This window comes from Pan troglodytes, chromosome 23, assembly GCF_028858775.2.
Source record: "Pan troglodytes isolate AG18354 chromosome 23, NHGRI_mPanTro3-v2.0_pri, whole genome shotgun sequence".
Lineage (NCBI taxonomy): Eukaryota > Metazoa > Chordata > Mammalia > Primates > Hominidae > Pan > Pan troglodytes.
In genome coordinates this window covers 24,921,797-24,947,476 of record NC_086016.1, presented here as the reverse complement: position 1 = coordinate 24,947,476, position 25,680 = coordinate 24,921,797, and the positions used below count along the sequence as shown (strand labels likewise).

Genomic DNA, 25,680 nt, shown 5'->3' with positions numbered 1-25,680 from the left:
CCTCCTCTGCACGCCTTAGGGAAGGGGCTGGCTCTGGGTTGACCTTGGATCAGAGTCCCAGTGCCCACCATCTGTGCAGCCCCAGGCAGCTGTGGGACTCGGGCAGGCTGCTGGTCTCCGAATCTCCGTCTCCTCATCTGTAAGGTGTGCAGGACTTGGACACGTGCCTCCTGGGGTGGTTTGGGATCCCATGACATAGAGAGGACGGACGCCAGTGCAGGGTTTCCCTGGAAGTGGCCCTGGGCCAGGTGTCAGGTGAGGTAGCATCTTCAGCAGAGCCGGGAGCAGTTCCACTGTCGAGCAGTGGCCATCGAGGGGCTCAGTGATACCCAGCCCAGCACCTGGCTGAACATCGGAGGATGTGAGGGGCGCAGCCCCTGCTTTTGGGCTCCCTTGGTGCCCCAGATCCATGCTGGGCAGGGCGGCACCAGGAGAGCGTGGTCAGCAGCCCTGGGCGGCCATCAAGCCTGAGGTACCACCGGGCTGAGGGCTGGGGCCGGGGAAGGAGCAAGGAACCCTTTTACATTCCGGTAGTTCATGAGTCACACAGTGAAAGAAAGAGTCACCAAGGGTGCCAGCTGCCGGTGGCCCTGATGGGGCAGCAGCAGAACAAAGTGGGAGGGGACCATAGAGGAGAGGACCTTGGCCGGGGGGCGGGGGTGGGTGGGTGGGTGAGGGGCTTCAAGATGATGAGAATGATGTGAGTTGCCAAGCCCATCCTGAGGTCAACAGAAGGAGGACAGTGAGGGGACCATTGGATTGAGCCACGTGCAGGCCACTGGGGCTGTGATGGGGTGGTGGTGAGACTGCTGGGCTTGAGGCAGGAAGGGAGGGGACCGTGGAGGCCAGGAGCCCTTGATTACCACTTGTAAAAGGCAGGAGAGAGGGAGGTGGCAGCCAGAGGAAGGCAACATCCACATTTTATTACTTCTTCCTGGCAGGATCACATTTGTGCTCCTAAGGTGACCATCAGGAGGGTCTCTGGCCCTTCATACTGAGATGTTGAGGCAGAGAGACTGTGGTCCAGGTTCTCTCCAGGAAGAGCCCACTATTACTGCTGCAGTGGGCCGGGCAGGACTAGGCCTGGGTCCCAAGCCCAGGCTGGGCACATATGGGTGCTTGGGAAACCATAGTTGATTGGTGGCCAGTGGCCTAGTACCTGGATGGGGCCGGGGTCACCATGGGCTGGTCACTGCTCCAGCCCCAGCATCAACCCCAGCTCCCAGAGTCAGTGGGGAAGGGGACTGGACTGGGGTCCGATTACAGTGACCACAGGGAAATGGGTGCGGGGAGCAGGGGAGGTTCGGGTGGTGGGTGGAAGAGGACCACGTGCTCCCATCCTGACAGCCCGGAGCCTGCCTGTGCCTGGGGCGGCCGCTCTCTCGAAGGGCATGCGTCTGTCTTGGGGACTGAGGGTCTCTGAAGTCAGGTCGCCTCTTGCTCGAAAGCCCTCTGCCACCTTGCTCTTGACTTTAGCAACTCCTCACAGGGCAGCACGTGTTATCCGGGAGGAAATGGAAACCCTGGGAGGTTCTCTGGTGGGGGAAGGGAGGAGCGGAGGTAGACTAAGAGGGGGTCAGCAGGGGGAGAAGGGGGAACCAGCCCAGAGTTCTCCAGGGACGGGTGTGTGTTGTCCTAGCCTGTGCCCTGGGAGTGACACCAGGTGAGTTGAGATTTCAGTACCCAGCATTTTTGTGACTGAAGTAAAGAAAATTCTGATTTGGCCCTTGCCTGCTTGTACAAGTTAACTGCTTGCTTTTTGCCCAGCATCCCTTGTTCACACAATGTGATCATAAGCTGCAGATGTCCTGTTTCTTTGTCAAGAAGGAGGAGGAGATAACTTCAGAGTCACAAAAGTATTTTGCAGGAGTGAATGCCTTTAGGGACGTAGAGACCAGCCGCTGTCGCCCGCAAGTCTAGTTGCTTAAGATGTTACCTGAGACGGAATAAACACAGACTTTTCCCCTGAAATGCCACCTCCCTCACTCCTTAGCCACATAAAAACTCCCTGCTTCATCCTTTTGTTAACATGGAGTGGAGGAATTTGCTTTCTTGTCTTCTTACTTTAGCCAAATGAAGTAAATCTTTTTCTATCTCCAAGCACTTGTGTCAGTTTTTGACCTCCGCTGCATATCAGGTACACGAACCTGAATCTGGGGTTCTACAAAGAGTTTCACATGTCACCACTCAGCCCCCCTCGAACACCTACTGTGCTTGGTGCTGGGCCCCGAGAGGACCGGGGTTCCTCTTTCCCACAGCCCCAGACCCAGAGCCCCATGTGCTCTTCCCTTGGGAGAGCAGTCCCTGACTGAAGATGTCAGGAATTTTTGGATGTTGAGGGAGCAACTGGGACCAGGAATGGAGGGGATTGGGCTTGGGGAGCCACCTGCCAGGGACTGACTCTCCTGGAGGTGGGGGACACCGTAAGCCCTGGATCCAGAACCAGGACTGAGATGGGGTCTCTAGGAAAAGGGGACTCTCATGGTCCCTCCCTCCGAGTGCCCTGACCCTGATATTTGACCCGGAGGAAGGAGAAGGGGCATGAGGAATCTGGCTACTCCAACCTGAGGCCCTTGTCCCCTTCCATCCCTTGTTGGTCCAATAATTCTGTCACTTGAATCCCGGGTCCCGGGATGGGGGCCTGGGTCCAGTGGGCTCTGAGCTCTCCAGGGAGGAAGCTGGATGAAGTGGGTGGGCGTGGCTAGGTGGGCTGAGGGCAGCCAGGCACCTGGGGTCCAGAGCTGAGATCTGCAGTTGGGTGGACCAGGTTTGAATCCCTACTGTGGCCTGTGGCAGGTCACTCAGGCTCTCTGGGCTGTGATGTCACCATCCTACGGTGAGGATCACAATAGGATCTTCCTCCAAGGGTGATTTGGCCTGGAGGGCATTTAGTCTCAGGGGGCCTGCTGGAAGACAGTGCCCTAGAGCTGTGGCTAAACTCCCAGTGCCCTCCTGGAACCCCAGGAGGAGAAGGGGCCACAAGAGACCAGGGATACGGAGGGCTGGGGCTGGGCTGGGACGGCCCCCCAGGAGTGGCTCAGCCTGGACTGGGCAGGGCATGGAGAAAGGGAGAGGAACTCGGGAAAGGGGCTGTGGTCGGCTAAATTAGGCCCCGCGGGGACAGTCATGTCCCAATCCTGGACCTGTGTATGTGTCATGTGTGGTCACAGGGACTTTGCAGATGTCATGTCAATTAGGAGCCTGAGGTGGGAAATGCTCCTGGGTTATCCAGGTGGGTCCAAGCTGGGGTCTTTATCAAAGAAAGAGGGAGGCAGGAGGGTCAGAGTGAGAGGACGAGATGTGGGGATGGAGGGAGACAGAGGGAGAGAGAGAGAAGGAAGAGAGGGAGAGAAGAAGGTAGGGAGGGAGAGAAGAGCAAGAGAGAGATTTTAAGATGCTGAGCTCAGGCTCTGAAGTTGGAGGAAGGGGCCAGGAGCTGAGGTTGTCCTCTAGAAGCTGGAAAAGCCCTGGAAACGAATTCTCACCAGAGTCCCCAGAAGGAGCCGGCCCTGCTGGGACCCTGATTTTAGCCCCCAAGGACTCATTTTGGACTTCTGACCTCCAGACCTGGGAGAGAATCAGTGTGTGATGTTTTAAGGCACTAAATTAGGGGTCATTTGTGATAATAGCCAGCAGCCACAGGAAAGTCAAACAGGAGCCGTGGGAGAGACTCCCCAGGATGCCACAAGGGCCCCTCCCAGGCCCCACCCACAGTGACCCAGGCCTGACCCCTGCAGGTGCCCCCACTCTACAGAGGAGGGGCCATGCAGGAGGGGCTGGGTGGGGCTGGGTCGTGTTCTCTTCCCCCACCCCTTCCTCTCAGAGAGCAGTTGGAGCCCCAGACTCAGGGAACCTCACAGAGAAAGTCCTGATGAGGGACCTGGTTTTCCAGTGAAGGCCCGGGATCCAATGGAGAAGTGTTCCCAAAAATGATGTTCCCAAAGACGGCCAGTGACTTTCTGTTCACACACTTGAGAGAATCACCATGTCTAAGGGCTGCCAGATAGTTACCTGTGTGTGTGTCAAGGTTCACATCGCATTACTACCGAGGCCTTGGATAGAACATGTTCCCACTTTTAGTTGTGACGAGATGACTGGCCCCAGCATTGAGAACACCACCTTCCCTTCAGCAAAGGGTTTGTTTAAATTTACAGAAATGGTGAAGTGCCTATTACCCTCCTTGCACTGGTTCCTAGGGAGTTCAGAGCCTATCTTTTGCAAGTGTCCGAGCCTCCTGTAAGCCTTTCGTGTGAGTTTCCTTCCTGGCTTCCTCCCATTCCTCTTAAGTGTCTGAACCTGCTGTCAGGTGAGGAATCGAGGTGGGTCCCTCATTGAACAGCTTGAGAAGTCAGTGGTGCTGGAGTGTCCTGGACAGTCTGGCTCTCAGGGATGACAGGGAGGGGGTGAGGGTGGGTGGGAGCTGAGCTGGGCACAGAGGGAGGAGGGCATTCCGGGGGCAAGGGCCAGGGGCAAAGAGGCTCCAGGCTTGGAGCAGGGTTTTCAGGCTGGGAAAAGAGATGGTGGGTGAAGGGTCTCTGTTAGGGCAGAGATAGAGGGTGTAACTGGAGTCCCAGCCAGAGACAACTCCATCCAGGCAGGAGGCAGGGAGGTGGGGGGCTATGCTTTGAGGAGAAGGGGGAGGAATGAAAGGGCAGAGGGGCTGGTGTTCAGTGATCAGACTTCTCCTATCCGGGCCTATTTCACCAGGAGACACCCCGGGAGGCTATGAGCCTCTCCCTCAGGGCCACTTTCTCACTGGGTGCCAGGATTCCCCCACCCAACACTGAGAACCCAGGGGAGGCCTCAAATTATGTGTGAGATAAGAAAAGAAGAGAGGGAGCAGGATTTCTCGTTGACGATGAGGATATTTATTGAGAAGGGCTGGATGACTTGGGATGGGGAGAGAGACCCCTCCCCTGGGAACCTGCAGCTCCAGGCCCCTGTGGGTGGGGTGAGGGTCGGGGGCCTAAGAGCATTCTGCAGGGGCCACTGTCTTCTCCACGGTGCTCCCTTCATGCGTGACCTGGCAGCTGTAGCTTCTGTGGGACTTCCACTGCTCGGGCGTCAGGCTCAGGTAGCTGCTGGCTGCATACTTGTTGTTGCTTTGTTTGGAGGGTTTGGTGGTCTCCACTCCCGCCTTGATGGGGCTGCCATCTGCCTTCCAGGCCACTGTCACGGCTCCCGGGTAGAAGTCACTTACGAGACACACCAGTGTGGCCTTGTTGGCTTGAAGCTCCTCAGAGGAGGGTGGGAACAGAGTGACCGAGGGGGCAGCCTTGGGCTGACCTGCGGGGTGGATGAGGGGCAGGGGGTCAGAGTCCTGGTGTCCACCTGGGGAGCCCCTGACCTCAGTCTTGAAGTGGGTATGGGACTAAGGCCCCGGGCAGGGACCTCAGGCCGGACCCTTGCTGGACTGAGGTCAGGTCAGCGGTGAGTGGAGACACTCGCTGTCAGATGGGAGTTCCCCCCACTCTTGGGGGTCACAGACCCCCTCTTGGATCTGTCTCTTTTTCATATGTTCCATCACCTATAGACCCCCACCGGTGCTGGCTCCACACTGGATGGGATGGAGTCCAGGACCACATCTCACCCTGGGTATTTGTCTATCTTGGGGGTGTCTGTCTGAACACCTCCTACCAGTTCCCCTTGTTCTCATCTCTTCATGCAGGGCAGCTGTTGGTCCTGGGTTCAGGCTCTTCTCTCTCACAGGGAGTGGGTTTCTTACCCACACATCTCCCTGGCGCCATCATTGCAGTCCCCACCCCACCTCCCTGCAGAGACCCCTCTGAGCTGCCTGGTGAGACAGGGTGTCAGTCCTGGGGGCTGGATTCCAGTAGATCAAAGGCCTCCATTTGAGGCATTTTTTTTTACTCCCTGAGCTGAACGTGGAGCTTTGTCTGTTCAAAAGAGTCTCCATGTCGTGAGAAGTTATATGGGGGAGCTGACTCTCCAGTGGGTTTTCCCTGACAAACAGGCACCCGTCCCAGTCACCGTCCCTACCAGAAGTCCTTGTCCTGGGCATCTGCTCTGGGGTCTTCCTCCAGTGGAGGAATTGGTAAGCATCCACGTTTAGGGCCTGAGTTTTCTGAGACCCACCACGCTGTCTGTGGTGTCCTGCCTGTCTTGGGGGATGGCGTGTGACCCAGCGCTGTGGGGCCACCTTCTCACGGAATATTCTTCCTCTATCTTTGTCCTCCTGCCATTTCCTCCCCCATCTCTCCAAGTCCTCAGTCAGAGGCCTCCTGTCACTGTGTTTAATGCAGCCTCATAACTGGGACCCACAGAGGACAGAATCACAGAAGAGGACAGGACCCCAGGAGAGGATGTGTTACAACACTGACCCAGGAGCCCGGGCAAGGAGGGGCAAAGATTCCAGACATCCAGACAGGCTTAGACCTTAGCCTTCGACAGACAGGAAAGGGAAAAACTCCCCGTGTTTAACTTGGGATCTCAAAGAGGAGAGAAGCGGGGAAACTTACCGAGGACGGTCAGCTGGGTGCCTCCTCCGAACACAGCACACAGTGACACAGCCCCACACGCAAACCCCTCCTGACACACCCGACCCGTTCCTCGCTGCAGCTGCTTGGGCGCCCAGGTCCAGTGGCCCTGTCATGAAGCAGGTCTGGCCGATAGGAGGGTGAGGGGGATGGCCCCTCCATGCATGGATGCACACTTTACTGGAAGTTAGGGATCCCTTCACCCCCAGAGGGAGAGGGGAGAGGGAGGAGGCATGTCTGCACATCACATCTGGGTCCCCTGCTACTCTCTGTCCTGGAGGAAGCCATGTGTCCCGGCTCAGCTCCTTTGGAGACTGTCACCATGGAAGAAGTGAGAAGCCTGTTTATGCCACAGGGAAGGTGGAGCTGGTCCCCTATGGAGATCCGAGTTCCCTGGGAGGGTCCTGGATGCCCAGCACAGCCCCTAGTGGGATGCCCATGTGGTAATGATTCTAAATAGCACAGGAGAGTGTGTGTGTATGTATTTGCATGCAGGCATGTTTGTTGTGAATACCTGTGTGCCTATGAGGTGTTCATGTGTGTTTATGTTTGTGAACATGTATGTATGTGTGTTTGTCTCATAGCCCAGGCCCCCCATCCTGTGCTACCTCCTGGGACAATCATCAACCCGGTTCTTGGATCCCACATACAGCTCTTAAAAAGACCAATTGGTTTACAGGCACGTCTATGGCACCACTCTGGAATCTCATGATTGACTTTGACCTCCCCAGCCCCACTGACCATCCGTGGATAACCGGACATTAGGTACTTGAGGTGTGGTCAGTTTTGGGCTGGTTACTTAGGGGTGAGAGAGAGTAGAGTTGACCCTTATCCCCCAGGGGACTTGGACACTGGTGACACATGTGGGACCAGGGGTACCCAGCTGGCCTGTGGGGTGAGTGACCTGGGTCCAGAGGGTCAGGGTCCAGTCTGTGCCTGCTTCAGAGATAGATGTGGGGGTAGACAGCAGGGTCCTGGGAGTCAGGAACAGGGTGGGCCCTTAAGGAGTAGGGGAGACCAAGGGCCCATGGACTGGAGAGGCTCCTTCCGCCTGAGAAGGAGGGACCCCTTGAGAGAAGGAGGCTGTCCAGGGGTGAGGCCTGATGATCCATGGAGGGTACTCGTTCTTCTGGGCCATGGGGAACCAAGGAGCGGTCGCCCCAGGCCGCTGGAGGTGGACATGTCCACACAAACACAGCACGTATGGGAAAGGGGCAATCCTGGGGCCTGCTGCCCAAGGCTCTGTTCTGGAATATTCTCTGGGCCTTTCTAGGTGATGGTGGAACTACCCCTCCAAAACAATCCAGACTTCATTCCCACAAGGCTAAAAGAATTTTGTTTATCTTGCAAGTTGGACCAATTTAGGGTAGAAAATGTATAAACAGAAACAAAACACAAAACCCAGGGTTTTTGGTTGACTGAGGATATTTATTGAGGGTTTATTGAGTATAGGAAGAAGGGCTGGATGACTTGGGTTGGGGAGAGAGACCCCCTCCCCTGGGATCCTGCAGCTCCAGGCCCCTGTGGGTGGGGTGAGGGTCGGGGGCCTAAGAGCATTCTGCAGGGGCCACTGTCTTCTCCATGGTGCTCCCTTCATGCGTGACCTGGCAACTGTAGCTTCTGTGGGACTTCCACTGCTCAGGTGTCAGGCTCAGGTAGCTGCTGGCCGCGTACTTGTTGTTGCTCTGTTTGGAGGGTGTGGTGGTCTCCACTCCCGCCTTGACGGGGCTGCCATCTGCCTTCCAGGCCACTGTCACAGCTCCCGGGTAGAAGTCACTGATCAGGCACACCAGTGTGGCCTTGTTGGCTTGGAGCTCCTCAGAGGAGGGTGGGAACAGAGTGACCGAGGGGGCAGCCTTGGGCTGACCTGCGGGGTGGATGAGGGGCAGGGGGTCAGAGTCCTGGTGTCCACCTGGGGAGCCCCTGGCCTCAGTTTTCAGGTGGGTGAAGGACTAAGGCCCAGGATAGGGACCTCAGGCCGGGCCCTTGCTGTACTGAGGTCAACTTGGCGGTGGCAGGGACGCTTACCTCCTGATGGGAAACTCCTCAGCATCTGAGGACTGAGGAGAATCAGGCCTCTTCTTCTCCAGCCTCCTCTCCAGATTCTCCCCTCCTTATCAGCCAGCTCTCACCTCACCTATGCTCCCCGATGCTGGCTGGGTTCAGCCCTGGGCCCTCGTCTTTCCTTGGGGGACATCTCTGTCTGAACATCCCCTGCCAGGTCCCTCCTCTGGGTCTGTTCACGAGGGCATCTGTGTCCTGTTTTTAGGTTCTCCTCCCCTTTGACAAGTGAATTTCTTCCCCACATATCCCCCGGCACCATCATTGCAGTCTCTGCCCCACTTTCCCACAGAGGCCCCTTGGTGGGGAGGGGATGTCAGTCCTGGGAGCCGGGTCCTGGGAGTCCAGGAGATGGAGGGCTTGCATGTGAGGTATATTTTCTGTTCTGAGCCTGGCGCTGTGTCTGCTCTATGGGGTCTCCCTGTCATTGGGAGATCTGGCTGTCCTAGGACAAATGTTTGTCCTGACAGGTCCCTGTCACCTGCGCCCACCAGGAGTGCCTCCCTCAGCATCTGCTTTGGGGGTCTCTCTTTTTGGGTGGGATGGGGAGGCTCTAACCTTGGACTGAGTGTCCTGAGAACCACCCTGTCCATGGCAGCCTGCCTGTCCTGGGGGAGGAGGAGGGACCCAGCACCCTGGGGCCACCTCACAGGACATTCTTCCTCCATCCTTGTCCCCCTTCATTTCCCCAAGTCCCCAGTCAAAGGCCTCCCTTCTTGGTGTTTAAAGCAGCCCCATAGTTGGGACCCAGAGCCCTGGGAAGCTGAACTTTTTCCAGCATCCTTCCCCTGTCCCATGGTGCTGGTGCCCCAGCCTGAGCCCCTGCTCTGCTGGTCTTTGGGGACTGGAGACTCTGTGCGAGGGAGCAGAACATCCCAGAGCCCAGGGGAGAATGCCCCCTGAGTGACAGCGGCAGGTTCAGGCCTGAGCAGGGAGCATTATGAGGTCACTGGGATCTTCCCATCATGCCCCACCAGGTGCCTAAGAAGGGACAGGCTGGAGGAATTTGGGGCCAGGAAAAAAGGCAATGGTGGCAGACCCCAGAGAGATTGAGACCTCTACCCTAGAGAGAACAGAAAGGACAGAAAAGTCTCCCCAGATCTCACCCTAGACCCAAAAGAATAGAAAAGGGGACTCACCGAGGACGGTCACCTTGGTGCCACTGCCGAACACATTACACTGTGATATAACCCTGCACACAAACCCTCCTGATACACCCGACCCAGGCCACCCCCCCCCCAACCCCCTGCAGCTGCTCACAAGGCCCAGGGTCCAGCCCCCTTTTCTCATGGGTGGGTGAGCCATGGGTGGGGTGAAGGGGGTCACCTTCTACTGACCTGAATATCACTTCCTTGGGGGCTTAGGGGTTCATCCACCTCAGTCATGGGAAGGGTTGACAGGTCTGTGTGTGGAATTGTCTCCCAGGTAATTGCATTTCTGAGGAGTTGGGTGGCCTGGATCAGCTGGTGTCAGGAATGCCAGGGAGGAAGGGGAGGTGAGCGGCTGGGTGACGCCACTGACATGGTGCAGCTGGGACCTCTTTGAGAAGTTGGGAATGGTGGGGAGGGTCCTTGATGCCCCCCACATCCTCAGCACTGGAGGTTATGGTGGGATGGGCTTGGAGTGGGAAGAATGACGTTGACTACAGGGACACAGACCCCACTGCAAGGTCTGAGCTCCAGCATCCTTGGCCCAGCTGTCCTGAAGGAGCAGCTCACAGATCTCTGCCCAAGTCCGCCTCCTGAGCCCATGGGGACAGCTTCCTATCTATAGGCCGTGTGTGCTGGATTAGAGCTGCAATGGCCCAGAGGAGAGCTTCTCAAGGGAGGTCATAGGCCTCACTGGCAGTGTGGTTTCCTCCAGGAGCTCTACGTGTGGGGGATCTCTGCTGTCCACTTCAGCTCCCCCGGCTTACACACACACCCACATGTGTGTGCTCTGCAGTCCCCTACATGCACGGGTGACCCACACAGCCTGTGCTCTGGAGTGTCACCAGCACGGGGGGCACCCACAGTGGATGGGCACGGGCAGTGTGGGGCCTGGACACACACAGCCTGGACCTGCATCCTGGTCTGGGCCCATCACTGAAGAGCTCACACCTGGGACACACCCCTGGCACCATGCAGTCCCCAACAGTATTCCCCACAGCAAGCGCCTCCCCTGACTGCTGAGATGTGGCCTGCTGCTCCCTGATCAGAATCCCGTCCACATCTTCTCCTGTCTCCCTCTTGGCCTGGACAGAAAACCCTGCCCCACCCTCCCATATCCAGGGGCGACCCCCTAGTCCCAAAGCCTGGAGACAGCAGGTCTCAGCTTTGCTTTGCTCATGTCCTGACCTGGGCCTGACTGCAGCCCCTTCTACCTTCCTGATCCTCCCAGAAGGATGCCCAACATGGACGTGTGTTGTTTATGTGCATTGTGTGTGTGTACACGTGTGTGTGTATTATAGCTCAGATCCCATGCTGAGTTCTTCAGAAGAATCAGCGTCACCCAAGCTCCTGGCATAACCCCAGAATCTGACTTTGAACTCACCAGTCAATTGACAACTTGTGCACAGCAGGACATTAGGCATTCATAATGGCATCAGTGAGGAGCAGAGCCGACCCTTGTCCCCTAGGAATGTTGAATACAGCTAGGGCATCCGGTGACACATGTGGGATGAGAGGCACCCAGAGGGGGATGTGGGGTGAGTGACCAGGGTCCAGGGGGTAAGCATCCCATCAGTGATTATTATAGGGAGGGCCTGTGGGGGCTGAGGGCAGGGTCCCTGGGATGACGGGAACAGAGTGTGCCCATGGAGAAGGGGAGATGCTCTAGGCTTTGATGAGGGGAAATACAGGTGGGGTGACCACATGGCCTTGGAGGGGGATGGACAAACACCTTGCGAGAGGGATGGCATCTGGACAGTGAGGGCTGAGGACAACAAGGAAGGGAGCTGAGATGTTCTCCCGGGGCCATAGGGATGTAAGGAGGGTGTGTCCCCTGGCAGCCAGAGGTGGACGTGCTCACAGGGCAGCAGGAAGCACAACAGAGACGTGGGTAAGAATGAAGATGCCTGGGTCCTTCTGAAGACTATTTCCTTGTTCTGGAACATTCTATGGGGATAAGGTGATGGAAAAAGTATGGCTCAGAGAAACATGAGGATGGTCCCAGGCTGCATTGTCACAAGTCCAAAGGATTCTGTTGATCTTTGGAGATAAAAAAATTTAGGATGGAAAGTGGATAAACAAAAATGAGCAGACAGCATGTTTTCTGATTGACAAGGAGGACATTTATTGAGGGTTTATTGGGTGTCGGCAGAAGGACTGGATGACTTGGGGTGGGAGGGAACACCTCTGCCCTGGGATCCTGCAGCTCCAGGCCCCTGTGGGTGGGGTGAGGGTTGGGGGCCTAAGAACATTCTGCATGGGCCATTGTCTTCTCCATGGTACTTTCTTTGTGCGTGACCTGGCAGCTGTAGCTTCTGTGGGACTTCCACTGCTCGGGCGTCAGGCTCAGGTAGCTGCTGGCCGCATAGTTGTTGTTGCTCTGTGTGGAGGGTGTGGTTGTCTCTATGCCCTTGGTGACTGGGGTGCCATTTTCCTTCTATGGCTCCTGGGTAGAAGTCATTTATGAGATACACCAGCATGGCCTTGTTGGCTTGGAGCTCCGCAGAGGAGGGCGGGAACAGAGTGACCAAAGGGGTGGCCTTGAGCGGACCTACAGAATGGATGAGGGGCAGGAGGTCAGAGTCCTGGTGTCCACCTGGGGAGCCCCTGACCTCAGTGTGTGAGGAGTGTTCAGGCCCCCCAGTACCAGTGCAGGACCTCTCAGATGTGGTCCACACTGTCTCAGAAGGGTGTGACATCATGTTCCTAAAAGAACTCTGTCAGTCAGAAAACCTCTGAGCTTGGCCCCTGCCCATCACCTGTTTGGAAATCTTCCAAGGACTTGGGCTTTTGTATAGACAGTGGACCTTCAATTGCCTGGCCCTGCCTCACCCTGTCATCCTGACGTGGTCCGGCTCTGGCTGTGTTCTCTGAGCTCTGTGAGCCTCTTGTTAGATTCACTCTGGAAACTTTTCTCACCTGACACAGCTGCTCTGGGTTGCGGGAGAGTGGGTCTCTCATGTAAGGGCTCTGTTTGTACCCACATCCGTCTCTCCTGGATCTTCTGCAGTGGAGTCAGGGCCTTTGCTCACCCAAGTCCCACTGTCTGTCTGTCCTGGGCTCTTTGTCTGTGGAGTCTGTGTTAGAGTCTCTCTGTGTTTAGGGCCAATCTACAGTTTTTCTGCCTTGGGATATGCCTGTCGGTGAACTCAGGGGTTCCTGCTTCTAGGGGTGCCTCCCACAGAGACCCATCAGCCACCTCCCTGAATGCCATGGCCTTTCGTGACACTTCACCTGGCTCCTTCATGTCCAGAGCCTTCCCGTCCCTCCTGACAGGGCTTCATGGGTCCCAGGCCAGCTCAGGGCTCTCTCCCTGGGAGCCCACAGAAACCTGGAGAGGCTCCTGCACCTCCTACCTTGTTCCCAGCCTGGATCCAGAGTCCCACAGTCCAGGGGACTGGGCCCTGAGACTCTGAGTTTTCATTCCCCTATCTTGGCTCTGAGGGTTTCAGGTCCTTCTAAAGTCTACCAGGTGGTCACTCCTTCGAGCCCCTTGTTCCCTCTCCCTCATGAGATGGGGCCTCAGTTTCCCTTGCACAAAGTTCGTTAGACAGAAGCCCAGGTGGGGGAGGACAGAACTGAGCAAGTTTTAGGGAAGCAGCCTGGCTCTGGCAGACAGACAGACAGATGAGTCTCAGTAGGTCATCCAGTCTAGTGCCCTACATCTGAGGTCAGAGGTAAAGGGGTCTTGGTGACCCACTGAGGTAAGAGTCTAAACAGGGAGGGGAGAGGTCCTTGACCAGGGCCTAGGCTCCAGAGAGAAAGCATCACCACAGGTCAACACAAGATACAGAAAAGAACAAAAGCAGCAGAAAATTTCCCAGTACCTTGGGGAGACCAGGGAAGGAGGGGGAAAAGACTCACCTAGGACGGTCAGCTTGGTCCCCTCACCAAACACCCAATGCTGTGACACAGGCTCATACAAAAACCCTCTCTGGACGCCTCTACCCCCAACCCCCGCTGCAGCTGTGATGGAGGAAGCTGAGGCCACAGCCCCTGGTGGCATCTGCTCATGAGGGAGTTCACACGGCTGCCACACTCACCCCCACAGAGAGAAGGGGACAGGTGACATCCTGTGACCAGCAGGATCCCTAGAAATCCTGGTTCCTGGAGGACAGTGGATTTGGTTTTCCCACCAACCATCATGCAGCCATGGGGATGAGTTTATTGGAGGGCATTGTGTCACTCGGAGTGAACTCCCATGGTCAGGGATAAATGGTCTCCCTGGTGGAGCTGACTCGACACTGACTGCTTGGTGACGCCCTGGGGTGATGCAGAGAGTGCCCTCTCCCTCCAGGAAGAAGCTGGTTACCCTAGAGTGCGGTGTCTTGGGAAGCTTCCCATGAACCTATCTGTGACTCCAGGAGCCTCAGCCCAGCCTTCCCTGGGCTTGTCCTAGTTGGGATGGGCCTGGCCAGTGAGGCCTGGCTGGTCCCCACTGGAAATGCCAGCCCCATCCTCCAGGGTAAAATGGAAGGATCTCCTGCACCCCTCAACCTGGTCTCATTTTGGTGGGTGAGGTGGGGTAGTGGCTGCCACTGCCTTATTCAAATGTGAGGGACATAAAGGAGCTCCCGAGTGTGGTCTCCAAATATCACCTTCTGCTAAGGGAGGTGAGGTCAGTGCGGGATCCCAGGCCTGGGGCAGGAAAGGGACATGATGAGACAGAACCTCTCATCCTCCGAGAAATCAGGAGCCACGGAAGCTCCTGGGGCAATGGGAGAAAATCAGATGCCACCTGAGGAGGCGCCTAGTGGGTAAATGTTTATGTTTTGTAGCCGCATTGTCATTGCAATTCAGTATAACTGCAGTGGAGCCCGCATGTCAGATGTCCTCACACGCTAGAGCTCACTCCGGTACTACATTGTGCTGTGCGCCCTGGAGGATGGCTGGGCACCAGATCATCAGTTATCAAAGTGGTGAACAAAAGGGAAGAATGTACATTTTTTCTTCTTCCCAAAGCATGAAGCACACTCCTGAGCGCACAGTGCAGCTGCTGTGCCCTCCCTTCTGGAAGCCCTCATGAGAAGGAGGTGGACCGAAGTCTTGACCATCTGCCTTCCTTCTCATCTGAGGCGCGAAGTTATTGATCATCAAATGCAGCTAATGTCACTGAAAGAATGACAACACAACATGGGTGGCTTTGCTGGAAGTAGCCACGTGTTCTGGGAAGCGATTTTGCCAATGTCCAGCCTGAACCCCCTTGAGCCTCTTGATGCTAGAACCATTTTTCAGGAAAAGAGAGGTTGAGGGAAGCACTGGGTTCCTGCTCAGGGAGGTGGCGCCTGCATCCCGACTGTGGGAGGTCCCGGGAACAGCTCTCTGCTCCTGCAGCTCCTGCCTTGCCAGGGAAAGCTAGAGCAATTTGGGAGACACCTGCAGATGGAATGGGTCTAAAAACACATTCACCAATGATAACATCAAGTATTTAATCCACATAGAAATGAAATTAAACCACAAATATGCAACAGCACCACAAAGTCGACAAAAATAGACACAATGATATTCACAAGACATTTGATAAGACTCTCATTAACTATTTTTGATGTCAAGAAATCCTTGATATTCTCTCCAGTTAAGTGTGTGATGACTAGCATTTGCTTCACACCCTTGCTTGAAGGAGTAGTTTAGTTATTCTGCTGTGGGTGGGTCCGCATTATCTGAAAATGGATGATGCTGCGGACTGGCTGATGGGAACCTTGGAGTCATTACTATTCTTCTGTCTCCCTATTTTTGTGTTCAGAGATCTTCATCATAAAAATGTACAACTTATAGAGAGGGTGAAGCTTGGGACAGTGTCTCCCATGGGCTTGAATTTTCATAGCTGTGAAATGGGTCAAACAGAGGCTGAGGGACTCTGGGCACCTGAAATTCAATTCAGCTCACGGCTGTGATTTGGGGCAGGGGTGGCTGGGACTGAGCTCCAAAGGGGCCCCTCTCTTTCTGTATCATTGTGGAAAAAGCCCCCAGGCCTTGCAGCTCTGTCACTGTCCTGGCTGGCCACCCAGCAGCTGCTGCCATGTCCCTGATGTACCAGAAACAGTGGTGGTCCCAGCCCGGGCACTATGGATTAACCGAGCCTGCCAAGGCCTTCAAGGGACCAAATTGCCCACTGTCAGGGACCCTGGGACGAGGGTGTCTCTGAGTGAGGCTGCCGGTGCACCATGGTGCAGGGGGTGAGGGGACGGAACAACGTGAGTGACAGAGGGAGTGGGGCCTGGTGGGATGGGGGTGTTTGGGGCAGTTGAGATCCCGTGAAAGCCTGACTTTGCCTATAGATAGCCCCAAGGTCATGTTCACCCTGTGCTGACCTTGCGTGACCCAGCCTTGACTCTAGTCCAGAATGAGACTCTGACACAGACTCTCCCCGACAACCATGGGATGCCCGTTCTGTGCCTGGGATGGTGTCTTTGCTCATTTATCTCAGTCCACAGGAGTCCTCCCCTCACACGAGCTGACCATCACAGGCTCAGCCACACACCAAGCACACACTCATTCCACCCCAGAGCCTGACTTTAGAATTGGGAACTTCATGGTTGAGATCTCAGCCACGTGCTGGTTAACTTTGAACCTCACCCTAAGCCCATCTGATCATAACTGATCACCCGTGTGCCCTAGCCTCACCCCACTTTCCAGAGCTAGTGACGTGAACACCAGTATCTTGCAGAGCATCCTAGGGCTCACTAAGTTGGCTGGGATGGTGAGCAGGATTCTGGACTTCCTGTTTCCCTATTGCAGGACTTGTAAGTGTCTTTACTTAGCCACCCTGTATTGTGAAAATCTGTGAAATTCACCTGTGAGTTTCCGTTCCCAGACCTTTCCACAAGTTCCTGGTGATGGCACCACCATGGACTTCTCACCTGATAAACTGGGCACCTGGATTTTCCTCATCCTCGCTTAGAATTCAAGGAGGTTGCAAATTAAATATGAGATAAGAAATGAAGACGGACAGCAGGATTTCTGGTTGACAATGAGGATATTTATTGAGGGTTTACTGGGTGCAGGGAGAAGGGCTGGATGACTTGGAGTGGGAGGGGAGACACATGCCCTGATCCTGCAGCTCTAGGCCCCCATGGGTAGGTGAAGGTCGGGGACCTAAGAACATTCTGCAGGGGCCACTGTCTTCTCCACAGTGTTCCTTTCATGCGTGACCTGGCAGCTGTAGAGGTTGTGGGACTTCCACTGTCGAGTGCCAGTCTTAGGTAGCTGCTGGCCGCATACTTGTTGCTCTGTTTGGAGGGTGTGGTGGTCTCCACACCCTGGGTGATGGTGATGCCATCTATCTTCCAGGCCACTGTCATGGCTCTCGGGTAGAAGTCACTCATGAGACACACCAGTGTGGCCTTGTCTTGGAGCTCCCTGCCTCTGGGGTCAGAGGAGATGAAGGTGTCTCAGTGACCAGCTGAGGCATACAGGGGTCTGTATAGGGAGGAGAGAGATCAGCCTCCCAGGACCGAGGTCCCAAAGGAAACCCTGACCACAGGCTGTGGCAAGTCACCGACAAAGATCGAAATCAGAATAAAATTGTCACCAACTTGGCGAGAGCAGGGAAAGAAAGGGAAGAAGAGACTCATCTAAAATGGTCAGCTGGGTTCCTCCACCAAATACAAAATGCGGTGACACAGGTTCATACAAAAACTCTTCCCTGGGGCCCCTAACTCCCCCTCCCCATCCCCCACCTGAAGCTATGGTGCAGGAAGCCAGACCACTGCCCCTGGAAGGCATTTGCTCAGCAGAGTCCACACACCTGCCTGCCCTTCTCAAGCTGAGATGGGACAGTCGACCAAGCGTATGCAGTAACGGGACGTCTGGAAATGGAGAGGCCTGAGGAGGTTGGTGTCTGGATCAGGTTTTCCAGGTGACTGTGACCCAGGAATGGGAATGAGCTCCTTGGAGGGCATTTGCTTCACGAAGGAGTGAAGTGACATGGAAGGGGACAGGGATTCTCTATAGGGTTGTTGTAACCCTGATCTCTTGGTGTGACTACAGGGTAAGAGCAGGAGGTGTCCTCAGGTGTCCCCAGTGAGTGCCTTAGAGGAGGGGCAGCTTGCCCCAGAGTCAGCAGTCATGGGAAGCTCCAACGTAACCACAACTCCAGGGGGTCTCATTTCCGTCCTCCTTGTGTTGTCTTAGTTTGGGATGGGTCTCACTAAGTTCTAGTATGAAATGCCAGCCTCAGCCTCCAGGGAGAAGTTGGAAGCAAGCCCCTGTTACCCTTTCAGGGTCTTGTCTCATTTCTGGGTATGTCTGGAGTGTCTGACTCAAAAGGGCTGTGTGAGAAGCACCCCAAGTGTGGTCACTAAATCCCACCTCCCAGTTATGGGGACTAGTCCACTTGGGGTTAATGGGCAATTCCAGGCACAAGGCAGGAGAAAGATGTGCCCAGGACAGATTGTGAACAGAGAGCGGAAAGCCATCGAGGTCTCCTGGGTTCCTTCAGGAGGATCCTGGGGCCACCAGAAGAGGCACCGAGTGGGCCACGGTGGGTCATTGTCATCATCAATAAAATAGAACCATGGTGGACTCAAGTGAGTCACATACAGTAACATAACTTTGAGCTCACCATGAAATAATTGTTCATCTTCACGAGATGGCAGGCAACACGGTCATCATTATTAAGATGCTAAATGCAAGGAAAGACTCAACATGTCTATGCTATTTCTTACTGAAATAAGAATCACACTCCCAGAGGAGCAAAGCAAAGAACATATGAGGGCACACCTTTTACAGACAGTCAGTAGAAGGAAAAGGTGGTCGAACTGAAATGCAGTCACCTTGCATCCATATACCATCTAATGGCACTGGACACAAAGTGTGAAGCCCAGCTAACGTCACAAATAGATGACCCCACATGGGAGCCCAGTAGCCAAGCGGTCTTGCTGAAAAGTCACACTGAGCCTTGTTAAACCTTTCTGGCCAAGAACCAATTTTCAGGAAACGCAGAAGCAGAGAGGAGCGCTTGTTTCCAGCTTGGGGAGGCCACAGGCTGCATCCTGACCATGGGAAGGTCCTGGGACCAACCCCCAGCTCCTGTAGCTCCTGCCTTGCAAGGAAATTAAAAATCAATGAGGAAGATGCCTGCAGACAGAACAGGTCTAAAAACACAGTCACGAGTCACAATTTCAAACCATATTGAATCCTCATAGGAATGAAATGGAAAACCACAGAATAACAACAACACAAACACAGGTCTAGTGAAAGAAGCATAGGACATTTTTGAAGTATTTGATGGGAAACATTCTTTTTTTGATATGAAAGAATTAGATATTTATATTTAGTTTGTAAGAATGTAGTTTTTTTGGGGGGGTCCATATTTTTAGAGACACAAATGGAATATTTAGACTAATGGACATGATGTCTACAATTTGCTTCAAACAACTGTGTAAAAGAGGTTACTTGATTGTGGGTGAGTCAACATGAGCTGTATTATCCTCCTGTTTTTTTATTTTCTTGCTGTCAGTTTCCTGTAATATCTTACAAGGCAGTAATTAGAGAGATTAGTCTTGGGACAGCACCAGGGGGACATCCAGAGGGGATCCTACCCAGCAGGGCCATTGAGAAGGTGGAGATCAATGCGGTCCTCTTTGCTGTAGGGGTCTCAGTGTTCACATCTATGAAATGGGGCCAGACGGGGGTGGGGGAATTAGGACCCTTAAGTTTCCTTCTAACTTCTAGGTTGTGACTTGAGGCAGGGGTTCTACGATTAGGCTCCAAGAGGACCCCCTTCTCTGCACCACTATGGCCCTAGAGTTCCCTGCCCTTGCAGGCTCTGCCTCAGGCCTGGCCTGGCCACCCAGCAGCTCTGGTGAAGGCACCTGCCACATCGCTGATGTGCTGGAGGCACCAAGAAGGGGCCTGACAGTGCTCAAGACTGATGAGGAGAGCTGGGAAGTGCATCTCCCAAGGCCCCCTCACTCACTGTCAGGAACCCTGGGATGATTGTGTCTCTGACATCAGGGTGTAGGTGCACATGGAGGTGCTGAACCACATGATTGAGGGAGGGAGTAGGCCCTGGTGGGGTGGGGTCTAAGGTAGCTGAGTCCCATGAAAGCTTGACCTGCCTGTAGCCCTTAAGTCACACTTACCCTGCCCTGACCTAGTGTGACCTGGCCCTGATTCTTGGGCGAGTATGATTTTGACACAGCCTCCATCAAACAACCAATGGATGCCGATTCTATGCTTGGGATGGTGCCTTTCTCATTTGACCCAGTCCACCTGAGTCCTACCCTCACACAGGCTGGCCATCATGGCTCCAGCCATAACCATAATCTAACTCTACTGCGTCCCCTGACTTTAGAATTCGAGACTCTTCATTGTTGAGATCTCAGCCCTGTGCTGTCTTTCTGACCTGGCCAGTGTTAACCCTGAGCCTGACCCATTTGATCACAATGAATCATCTGTGTGCCTCAGCCTCAGCCCATGTCCTAGCACTAGTGACATGAACACCAGTGTCTTGAAGAGCACTCTAGGGCTAAGTGGGTTGGGACACTGAATAGAATTCTTGACTTGTAAGGTTATGTAACATGAACTGTTTTCCAACTGCAGGACTTGTCAGCATCTTTCATAGCTAACGTACATTGTGAAAGTGTAAACTACACTGAAGGGTTCCATTTTCCAGCCTTTTTCATGTCTCCCTGGTGATGGCACAATCACGTAATGTTGTAATGTAATGTAAGGTGATGGCACCTAGTAAATGGTCTCCTAACTGGGTATCATGGATGGGACAGGGAAGTTCAACCCTGTTCCTGCTCTGATCTTGGCCCGGGCTCAAGGGTTTTCTGTCTCTAGCCCAAAGCAGGGGGTCCTGGGACACTCCTCGTTTCTCCCCGATGCCCTGCTCAGGGCCACCACTCTGTCCTCACTAGGCTCCACATCCTTCCCAGGTGGGCAAGAACTGCATTTCAGGGACAACTCTGCAGGGACAACTTTCTGCTCTGGAACATGGTTCCCACTGGCACAGGGAGCTCACCCGGTTTCCTGGCAGGTTGGGTGGGGTGTGGGATGACAGGGACATGGGATCTCACCTGAAACTGCCTCCTGTCCCAGAGCAGTGACCCGTCAGCACAGGCACATGACCAGACACAGACGGCACATTGGAAACTGGGTTTTAAATGATCAGGTCTTTATTGAGAAGTAAAATTGAGGAGGGTGTGGGACTGGTCTGAGCTGAGGCCAGGCTGGAGGCTCAGGGGTATGGTGGAGAGTTGGGGAAAGGGTGACTGGAAGAGGAAGGACCTTCCAGAGAGATGACTCGGGGAGGCTGTAAGCCTCCTCCCTTGGGTGACTTTCCCACTGGTTGCAGAATTCCCTCCACTGTAAATTGAGAACCCAGGGAAGGCTAGGAATTATATGTGAGAAAAGAAAAAATGAGATAAAACAAGATTTCTGATTGACAATGAGAATATTTATTGAGGGTTTATTGAGTGCAGGGAGAAGGGCTTGATGCCTTGGGGTGGGAGGAGAGACCCCTCCCCTGGGATCCTGCAGCTCTAGTCTCCCGTGGGGGGTGTGAGGGTTGAGAACCTATGAACATTCTGTAGGGGCCACTGTCTTCTCCACGGTGCTCCCTTCATGCGTGACCTGGCAGCTGTAGCTTCTGTGGGACTTCCACTGCTCGGGCGTCAGGCTCAGGTAGCTGCTGGCCGCGTACTTGTTGTTGCTTTGTTTGGAGGGTGTGGTGGTCTCCACTCCCGCCTTGACGGGGCTGCCATCTGCCTTCCAGGCCACTGTCACGGCTCCCGGGTAGAAGTCACTTATGAGACACACCAGTGTGGCCTTGTTGGCTTGAAGCTCCTCAGAGGAGGGTGGGAACAGAGTGACCGAGGGGGCAGCCTTGGGCTGACCTGCGGGGTGGATGAGGGGCAGAGGGTCAGAGTCCTGGTGTCCACCTGGGGAGCCCCTGACCTCAGTATATGATGAGGTGTTGGGGTGCCCTTGTTCAGGGGCTCTGCGTCCGAGGGTCTATGCCATGCGGAAGGATCAGGGTGTTTTCCACCGTGTCCTGATCTGCACTGGAGCTGTTTTGTCTTAGACACCTGACCACCTGTCCTGAGATCTCTCAGGGCCTTGGCCCCCCACACCGACATCTGACCCTCAGCGCCCTGACGCTGTCCCCTCCTGCCATCCTGACAGATAAAGAGAGCTCTGTGTCTCTCCTGCACAGTGAACTCTGGGGTTACTTTTCTGGCCTGGCTCTTCAGCTCTGTGGGATGCTGGGGCCTTTTGGTCCCTCAGGCTGTTCCAGCCAAATGTGTGTTCTGGAGCCTGTGTATGGGTCAAGGGCCTGGGGGGATTGGAGAGCCTGTTTGCTGTCCTGGGCTTTCTCTTATTCCATGGAGTCTTTTCTGGCATCCACCCCACGTCTCGGCTACCTGGTCATAGCAGTGGGGCTTTCACGCAGTGGACTCTGCCCCTCTGATCACCCTGGGCACAGGGGATATGTTCGAAGAGACCCAGGAGCCCGCCCTTCCCTCACATCCACTCCTTTTGTGACCCTTCCCCTGGCTTTCTGGTGTCCAGAGTCTGCTTCTCCCTTCTCCCTCCTGATGGGGTTTCCTGAGTCTCAGGCTGACTCAGGGCTCAGTCCCTGGCAGCCCCCAGACACCCAGGGCAGCCCCTCCACCTCCTACCTCATTCTGGGTCTGGATTCTGGTTCTGGGTCCCAGCTCTGTGATTCCTGAGCATCAGCCCCGAGGGCACTGGGTCCTTCTAAAGTCTCCCAGGAGGTGCCTCCCTCAGACCCCTTGTTCCCAATTCCCCAGGAGATGGAACCCAAGTAACCCAAGGGCAAAGCTGTTCCGACAAGAACCCAGACTGAGGAGGCCAGAACAGAACAAGGCTTAGAGACCCAGCCTGCGCCTGTCAGACAGACAGAGAGACAGAGAGAGAGAGAGAGAGAGACAGACAGACAGACAGACGAGGCTCAGTAGGTCATTCTATCTAGTCCCCTGCCCCTGTGGTCAGAGGTGAAGTGGTTGTAGTGACCTGCTGAGGCAGGCAAGGGTCTGAACAGGGAGGGCAGAGGTCCTTGCTCAGGCCTGGGATGCAGGGAGAAAGGCTGACCACAAGTTGAGACAAGATACAGAAACAAACAAAAACAGCAGAAATTGTCCCAAGAGCGGGGAAGGAGAGGGGAGAAGAGACTCACCTAGGACGGTCAGCTTGGTCCCTCCGCCGAACACCCAACACTGTGACACAGGCTCATACAAAAACCCTCCCTGGGACGCCCCTAGCCCCAGCCCCCACTGCAGCTGTGAAGGAGGAAGTTGGGGCCAGTGGCCCTGGTGGCATCTGCTCATGAGGGAGTCCACATGGCCCCCACACTCAACCCACAGAGAGAGGGGACCGGTGACATCCTGTGACCCACAGCAGGATCCCTGGAAATCCAGGCTTCTGGAGGACACTGGGATCTTGAATTTGTTTTTTGCACCAACCATCACTCAGGCCCAGGATTGAATTTATTAGAGGGCACTAGTGTTGCTAAGGAGTGAATTTCCACAGATGGGATAGGTGGTCTCTTCTCTGCAAAGTTGAACCAACCCGTGGTTCAACTTTGGTAACGCCATGGGGTGGTGCAGGAGGTGCTCCTCTCCTCCCATGGAGAGGCTGATTGCCCTAGAGTGCAGTGTTCTGGGAACCTTGGTGGGTTTCAGCCCCACCTTCTGGAGTAGTTCTAGTTGGATAGGCCTGGTCAGTGAGGCCTGGCTGGTCCCAATATGAAATGCCAGTCACATCTGTTAGGGTAACCTTGGGAGCATCCCTGCACCCCTGAATCTGGCCTCATGTTGGGCGGGACAGCTAGGGTGGAGGCTGCCGTTGTCTTTTTCAAATAGTGGACATGAGGGAGCCTCCAGAATGTGGTCTCCAAATACCACCTCTCACTAAGGGATGGGAGATCAGTGGGGGATCCCAGGCCTGGGGCAGGAAAGACACATAAGACAAATAAGAAAGGAACATGATAAGACAGAACCTCTTATCCTCTGAGTAATCAGGAGCCATTTAATCCCCTGGGGCCATGTGAGGAAGTCTAAAGCCACTTGGGGAGACTCCCCCTGGGAAAATATTCATCATTGGTGGCCACCTGTCATCATCAATTAAATATAATGACAGTGGCTTCAAAAGCATTAGATGGCTTGAATCCTAGAGTTCACCATGAGAGAAGACATGAATTGTTCACCCTGGAAGGATGGCTGGGCCCTGGATCATCTGTGTGCAAAGGGGCTCCTTCCTAGAGCATGAAGCACACTCCTGGGGGAACAGAGCCCAGCTGCAGACCTCTGACATCACAGACACTCTGCAGCACTCATGAGAAGGAGGTGAACTGAAGCCTCAACCCTCTGCCTTCCTTCCCTTCTGAGGGATGTAGCTATTGACCATCCTATGCAGCTAACATTACTACAAGAGTGGCAATCTGACATGGGTGACTCTGCTGGTAGCAGCCCCCTGTCCTTGCAAGCTATTTTGAAATGTCCAGTCTGAATCAAGTTAATCCCCTTCATGCTAGAATCATTTTCCAGGAAAATAAAAGCTGAGGGAAGCCCTAGGTTCCTGCTCCAGGAGGCGTGGCTGTATAGCAGCCAGGGGAAGGTCTCCAGACAGCTCTCAGCTCCTGCAGCTCCTGCCTTGCCGGGAGGCTCTAGAGCAATTGAGGAAATATTCACCAGTGACAACCAGCCTGATGGCACATGCACCTATCACCATTTGATGTCATATTGCTCCTCATATAAACTTCAACCCCCAAATACCAACAGCACCAACATGTAACTAAGCCAAAGCACTTCTGGTGTTTCTGATGCATTTGAGGAGACCCTGCTTATTTCTCGATATTAGGGAATTAGTGATAATTTCTATTTAGGTTTGGTAGTGATATTATAGTTATTTTAAGGTCCATGTCATTCCAGGACAGTAATGGAGTACTTACAGCTGAACAGATCTGATGTCTTGTATTTCTTTCTAAATGTTGTGTAAGGGAGAATTTACTTTGCTGTGGGTGGGTCGGCATCATCTGTGAATTGCTTATTTTGAGTGCTGGGTGATGAGAACATGGGACACTGTTATTTTTCTGTTTCATTATTTATATGTTCAGAGTTCTTCATAATATAAACTTATGACACAGGTCAGTCTTTGGACAGCTGCTGGGTGTGAAGTAGACCTTGGCCTTGTACCCAGCAGGCCTACGGAACTGGCCCTCCTTGGGTGGTCTTAGTTTTCTCATTTGTGAAATGGGCTTAAACAGGGACTGTGGCCACTAGAACCTTTTAGCCTTCTTCTAATTCAGAGGCTGGGATTTGGATCAGGGGTGGCTGTGATCAAGCACCAAGGGGCCATTTCTCTGCCTCATTGTGACTGCAGAGCTTCCTGTCTTTGCGGGCTCTGTCCCTGGCCTGTCGGGACCACCCAGCAGCTCTGGTGAACTCAGCTGCCACATTCCTGATGTGCTGGAGGCAGAGACAGGGAGTCTAAGTTTGCGTGGGCAGTAAGAACGCACAGTCATCCAGGGCCTCCATAGAGGTTTGGGTAGGAAGGCTCCACCACTGTGACCAAGGGAGGGAGAAGGTCCCAGTGGGCAGGAGGGTCTGGGGGAGCTGAGTGTTCATGGATGCCTGACCTTGCCTGTAGCCCTCTGTCTGCATTCACACAGCCCTGACCCAGCCTGGCCCAGCTCCAACTCTTGTCATGAATTTGACACGGCCTCCTTCACTCCTCGAGCCTGACCCTGAGCCTGTAGCCATCTTATCATACACCCATAACATCTTTGTTCTTAAATCTCACTTTATGTTTCATAAACTACTTCCATGACATACTAGTATCTTGCAGAATATTATGGGGCTTTTAGAGGTGCCAGATGGATAAATGTGACTTTACATAAGCTAAGCTTTACCATAGGAAATTATTTCCCTAGTAGAGAACTTTTCATTGCCTTTACTTGGCTAACGTGCATTGTCAAGTCTAGGAAATGCACCTGTATGTTTCAT

General features: G+C 54.3%; 1 protein-coding gene, 1 long non-coding RNA gene and 1 gene segment (V, D, J or C); all 3 read right to left on the bottom strand.

The window, feature by feature from the left end:
- Window positions 1–903: 903 nt before the first annotated feature.
- LOC107970306 (uncharacterized) lies at window positions 904–2,800 on the bottom strand. The gene is made up of 2 exons (XR_001712837.2): window positions 2,565–2,800; window positions 904–2,161 (listed from the first exon to the last, which is right to left on the bottom strand). It is a non-coding gene; the product is annotated as an uncharacterized LOC107970306 (long non-coding RNA).
- A 2,045-nt stretch (window positions 2,801–4,845) lies between these two features.
- LOC104003701 (immunoglobulin lambda constant 7-like) lies at window positions 4,846–7,635 on the bottom strand. The segment is given in 3 exon segments: window positions 4,846–5,286; window positions 6,480–6,606; window positions 7,516–7,635. Coding segments are annotated over 3 exon segments (567 nt in total).
- A 269-nt stretch (window positions 7,636–7,904) lies between these two features.
- Window positions 7,905–25,680, bottom strand: part of LOC107970326 (immunoglobulin lambda-1 light chain-like) — a 39,199-nt gene continuing 21,423 nt past the window's right edge. Inside the window, exons 3-5 of the mRNA XM_054676092.1 lie at window positions 22,067–22,077; window positions 13,571–13,610; window positions 7,905–8,364 (exon numbers count right to left, since the gene is read on the bottom strand). Of these exons, the coding sequence (XP_054532067.1) occupies window positions 8,045–8,364; window positions 13,571–13,610; window positions 22,067–22,077 (371 nt within the window). The 3' untranslated portion in view covers window positions 7,905–8,044. The remainder of the gene's footprint in view (window positions 8,365–13,570; window positions 13,611–22,066; window positions 22,078–25,680) is intronic.